The sequence below is a fragment of the Sitophilus oryzae genome, unplaced genomic scaffold, assembly GCF_002938485.1.
Source record: "Sitophilus oryzae breed Bouriz unplaced genomic scaffold, Soryzae_2.0 scaffold_489_pilon_pilon, whole genome shotgun sequence".
Classification (NCBI taxonomy): Eukaryota; Metazoa; Arthropoda; class Insecta; order Coleoptera; family Curculionidae; genus Sitophilus; species Sitophilus oryzae.
In genome coordinates this window covers 961008-967007 of record NW_022147072.1, presented here as the reverse complement: position 1 = coordinate 967007, position 6000 = coordinate 961008, and the positions used below count along the sequence as shown (strand labels likewise).

General features: G+C 31.4%; 1 protein-coding gene across 5 annotated transcripts in view; it reads right to left on the bottom strand.

Moving 5' to 3' along the window:
• Window positions 1-5718: 5718 nt before the first annotated feature.
• LOC115886477 (serine/threonine-protein phosphatase 2B catalytic subunit 3-like) overlaps window positions 5719-6000 on the bottom strand; it is a 420648-nt gene continuing 420366 nt past the window's right edge. For all 5 annotated transcript variants that reach the window (XM_030905640.1, XM_030905639.1, XM_030905641.1 and 2 more), the window contains one exon: window positions 5719-5959. In XM_030905640.1, coding sequence (XP_030761500.1) covers window positions 5784-5959 — 176 coding nt within the window. In that variant the 3' untranslated portion in view covers window positions 5719-5783. The remainder of the gene's footprint in view (window positions 5960-6000) is intronic.

The window sequence follows — 6000 nt, the reverse complement described above, 5'->3', positions numbered from 1 at the left end:
AAAAAAATGTTTAGCCTGGCAAACATAATTATTTTTTTATTATCAATAGAATGCCTCGTCGATTTAACGAGAACCACAAATAGAAATTTAAAATTTTTATTAATAATTTTAATAAATAAAAACGGAACGCATCGTTTCGGGACGTGCTTAAAATTTTATAAAAAATATGAACTGATCTCAGACACATCCTAAAAGTCGCATATTTGATAAATAATGATGACATAATGTTGAACAAGCGTTGAACAAACTACTTAGAGTAGTTTTCTTGAAAAAAGTCTGGGTTTCTGAAACTTAAGCATTTTTTGTTGGTTATATAATTTATAGTAAATAATATTAAAAACCAACCATAATGATCTTGAAATCAAACCAATTTTAGTTTAAGTAGTCCTATATTTATATTAATCTATCTTTTATATTGATTTTTTATCAAGCTACGTACATACTAAATAAATAATAGCTGAAGAGAGAATAGACTGCATGCAGAGACGGTGTTTACTCTATCCCCAAACCGAATGAAGTAACCACAGTTCTGAAAGCCGATGTATCTTTAAATTAACACACAATTATAGAGACGAGTACGACGCATAACACGCGTCTGATGAACACGATGAGACAAATTGAGGCGACAGGAAGTTTATGGCACGCTTATATCACTCAACACGTGCGTACAGCCAGTGCCAGCTCGCTGTTACACACTGCTGATTGACACCTATACACTGACTGACAAGTCAGAATCATGCGCAGCAAATTTTTAACCGCGAATATTTAACAATAATTTAATACAAGATGCGGATATATTGATGTATACAGGGTGCTACAAATTCGAGGTACGAGCATTGTTATCTCGGTAACCGTAATAGATACGAACATGGTTAAATTGGGACAAAGTTGCGCTTTAGGATGTTCACCAAGATGCCATCATAAAAGTTTTAAAAATTTCAAGGATTGTTGAGTTTTTTGAAAAAAACAGATTTTTTTGAAAATCAATTTTATTTTTTTCTGTCGTTACTTTTTAGAAAATTAAAAAACTAATTGCATATTCTCATAGCCACTTTATTAGAGCTATCTGATGGTGTTTTTAGATTTTCAAATTAGCTCATAATTTGTGAGATACAGAGGCCAACTTAATTTTTTTAAATACGGACCTGCATTTTTTATTTCAGGTTTTGAAGGAACTCGGCCTCCTGAGTACAATTATATGCCACACTTGATATTTTTTTTTTTGATTTGGGTACCTTAACAATAACAAAACTATTTAATTGTTATTTAAAATTATTTCAAATCCGGCTCTGGTTTTTTAATTTATTTAATCTGATTATATTCATCACAACAATATTGATCAGCGCTAATTAATATTGAATAAGGAAAATCAATAAAAATTGTTTTGGACATTTGAAATCAATACATTTCAACATTAAGAGTACAAAAACAATTAACATGTAATAAAAAACAATTAAAAAGTACAAAATGTATTCGAAAATATCAGAAGAAGATCTGTTCAAAGAGCTATAAATAAGATTGAACGAAAAACAAATGTGTGCATTACGGAGGGTGGTAACCCTTTCGAACATGCAGAGTATTAGAAACTAGTTTGCAGAAGTTGATTTATTTATAATCACTACGATTAATATTATGCATATTATTAGATCGTACACTGAGATTTCAAATTCACAATGAAAAAAGTTAAAAATAATATGTGATAATATCTTTAAATTGCTGACCTGGATATTAATTATTTGAATCTTTCAATTGGCGTGATTTTCCTTATTCAATGTTAATTAGCGCTGATCAATATTGTTGTGCTGAAGATAATTATATTAAATAAATTAAAAAACCAGAGTAGGACTTTTAAATAACCGTTAAATAGTTTTGTGATTGTTAAGGTGCCCAAAACAAAACAAAGTATCAAGTGTGGCATATCATTGTACTCAGGAGACCGAGTTCTTTCAAAACCCGAAATAAAAAATGCAGGTCCGTATTTAAAAAAATTAAGTTGGCTTCTCACAAAGTTGGCTATCTCACAAATTATCAGCTAATTTGAAAACCTAAAAATACCATCAGATAACCCTAATAAAGTGGCTATGAAAATGTGAAATTAATTTTTTGATTTTCTAAAAAGTAACGACAGGAAAAAATAAAATTGATTTTCAGAAAAATCCTTGAAATTTTTAACAAACAAATTTTTAAAACTTTTTTGATGGCATCTTAGTGAGCATACCAAGAAGCAACTTTGCCCCAATTTAACCATCTTCGTATCTCTTACGGTTTCCGAGATACCAATGCTCGTACCTCGAATTTATAGCACCCTGTATATGCTATTTGATAAGCATTATCGTTTTGTAGCCTTTACAGGGTGGTTAACATGTGCGAGAAGGAGCTATATCATGTTTCTGGTTCGAGTTTCACTGATTTCGTTGATGAGGACGTTGATAAGACTCCACAATCAATACCGAGTGGTTTTTGGAAAATGTTCATTTTTAAAATATAACTTCAATGTAAGCGTCATCACTAATATTTCTTTTTGAAACCTTAGCACATTAAAATATGCTACACTTTTTCATTCATATATACAGGGTAAGCCAAAATTAGATATTTAAAATATTAATTATGTATTTATGATTAAGGTATTTTCACTATTTTAAATAGAATGTTTCCTATTTTGTTTCATAAATCATGACAGTTTTTGTCCTATTTATTATCTTGTCAAATACTTTATTTACCCAAACAACGATATTTTTTTAAAAAATAATTCCAATTTAGTCCTACCTAATAGTAGAATTGCAAAATTTATATGTCTACCATTAGTTATTACGTTATGGATTTTGAATAGCTATATAATGATATTTTTATTTAAATTTTATTAATTTAATCAATAAATACCAATTATATTATGTTATTATAAAAACTGCTATAGTAATTCCGTTCACTTTTAATAGATAACATAAGCCGTTCCATTTAAAAATTTGAGAATAACAAAACATACTTTTGACTCACATTGTATACCAAGCAATATAGTGTACTTTAGTACGATCAATTTTGAAAAGCACACTATTATTTTGGTTTGCTTTAAATATACAGAAAATTTAGTCTAGAAATAAGTGAAAATCTGAAATATAATTAACCTGATATGGATTTTATCCAAAATTGTTGATTTTTAGCCCTGTATAATAATATTGAAACTGACATTGTATATTTAGTAATGAGCTCTACAATATATTTCACATATTGTATTAAATAACATTTAAAATGTGCGGATTTAGGTTTTTGCACTGCTGATACTTTTCTATTTCACTGTGTTAGCCAAGAATACGCAGTTCATATATTCAGTAAAACTATTTAGTCTTGACTATGAGAAGAGTAGACTAGAATATTTTATTCAATTTTTATTGCTGAATAGAATAAGTTTGGAATTAACCTTTTTTATCTTTAAAATAAATATTTTGTTGGTGGATATTTTGGAAAACTACTCACTGGTAGTTACTGACTAAAACAATTGTGTGGAAAGTATGGTTTAAGAAATTTGATGAGTTGTCATTGACATTACTGGAGCAACAGAGACGGTGCATCAACTCTCTGTCTCTTTGTTTCGTTCGGATTACAAAAATACTATATATAAGAAGTTCTTCAAAAATAATCTACGAAACTGAGATTGATTTCTTTAAGTTGACACTGTAGACTATAAGTAAATTACTACAGAACTATACTGGTCGCTATATCAATAGTCTGTTTAGTAATAATATAATTAGTATGGCTGAAAAATATTTTGAGGATATTGCTATTAAAACAAAAAAATTAAAAACCTATTAAAAAATATCTCTTTTACGAAAAAGAACTACTGAGTTCAGATTTCATGTAGGCAGTATTTCTCATTGTCTCTCAAAATTATATAAAATACTTACTCCTTTTTAGTTCTTTACATTAAACAGATATTTTAATTATTAAGTTTTGTTTCAATGCTGATATTTCCAAAGGATTGCAGTAATTATCCCTCCACAAAGGTATAGACATAACTAACATCGATATTGTATTATATCCCTCAGGAAATTTTAGACGGTGTATGTTTAAACAGCCCAGTAGCTATGGAATGTAGTTTTTAAACTGCAGAACCGTCTTTTAAAGAAAAGAATATTTAGATTTCTAGAAGTTCACCTGTTTGCCAAAAGGAAGTTCGTAAACGTGCACTTGTACCTTCAGAAATTAACATAAGTTCAGAAAAATTCTGAACTCTACTTGTTTTGAGAACGTACCCTTCTAGCAATTAAGTGAACAGAATGAAAGGGTAATTTTCGCTAATCTACAGATCGGATAGATGTTTTAGGTAGAGCAGTAGAGCAGTGTGTAAGAGCGAGACTGTAATGCGTACGACAGATGAAGCAGACCAGCTACTTGATTCCGTATAGAGTCTTGGCTAACGAACCTGTCGTCCAATGACATAGTGTTTTGTGGTTTGTAACATATCAATGATGCAACGTGTAAGTGTGATAGCCACTGCATTGATCGGAGCACCGAACCATCACATGTTTTTCTGAAAAAGAAAATACATTATAAACTTATGTTAATGACAACACAGAACATAGGCTTGAGGCATTTCAACCGATTTTTAATTTTCCGACAGTAGCGCTCAGTAGGGTAGAAATCGTAACTTTCCAACTAACCCTATTTCATAGTATGCCACGCCGTCCCGGTTATCGTTTATATTGATTGCATTGAAATAATATTGAAATCATGGCTATGTTATAATATTTAAGTATTTTGTCTACTGGTAAGTTCAGTTATTAAAACTGTACAATTCTCAGGTACAATTTCAGTTCATCCAGATTAAGAATCATCGTAAACTCTTAAGCAGCATTCAGAACCTCGCAATTAGTGGTTTCAATTAGAAGTTTGTTCCTTTAATTCCAAAGTAAGCATTCAGAACGTTAAAATTAGTGGTAGGAATTTTCAATTAGTAGAAAAAGTTAATAAACTTTTATCTTTTCCACTAATTATACTTCAAAATTTGCGACGAATATCATTTTGGCCTTTGATTATCATCCGTCAAGACAAAATTTGGTTAGACTTCAAAAGTTTATTGTTTTAAAAGTTTTTAAAGTTAAGCTAAATATAAGAAGGTGCTGAAAGCTGTTGCTAGGATATTCTATTAATTTTAATTATGTTTTTAGAGAAAACGAAGCTTTAATATAAAATATAATAATTGAAACGATTGAAACCACTAATTTGTTCTACTAATTTTGAGGTTCTGAATGAGGCTTAATATTCATACATTTCCCTGTTCTCAAGTGGGAGATTTTTTGTACCATTTTTAGAGCCATTTTTACCATTAAGAGTTCTATTCCTGGAACACTTCCTTACTTGACTATTTGCAGAGCCAAGCATGTACGTATTATTAATTTTCCACCAGTTTCTAGCACAAAATAATAATTAGTAATAACATTTTGGCCTTTGATCCGTCAATAGAAATTGTGGTTATAAATGAAAAGTTTGTTCTTTATAAGCTAATTATTAGGCTTTCTCTATGGATGCAACTCTCTAACTACACCGATCATTATAAATAACAAAGAAAATTTTATGTAACCAAGGATTCTTAGGATGATCACCCGATTATTGAAACCCTCGAGACATGAGATGATCTGATTATTCCCAATACTAATTAAAACCACTAATTTCGAGGTTATGAGGCTATAAAAACAAGTTTATAAATAATTAATGTAAGTTCACCTGCAGCTGGCGTAGAGCCTCGGCGCGACCTCGACCGCGCACTAGGCGACCTCACGCTGCGCAGCTCACGAGTGCGCGTTGGCCTGCGGCATGTGGTTGTGATCCTGCGACTGCGCGGGCTCCTCCGCCGCCGGGGAGGGAGGAGCGTCCTTGCGCGGCGGCATGCGCTCGTTGATGGCGTCCAGACCCTTCGCCTCCGCGAAGCTGGTGATTTTGTGGTTGGGCGAGAAGCCTTGGAGAGCTAGACGAGTCAAAATAAGCGATATTAGTTGTACATATTTG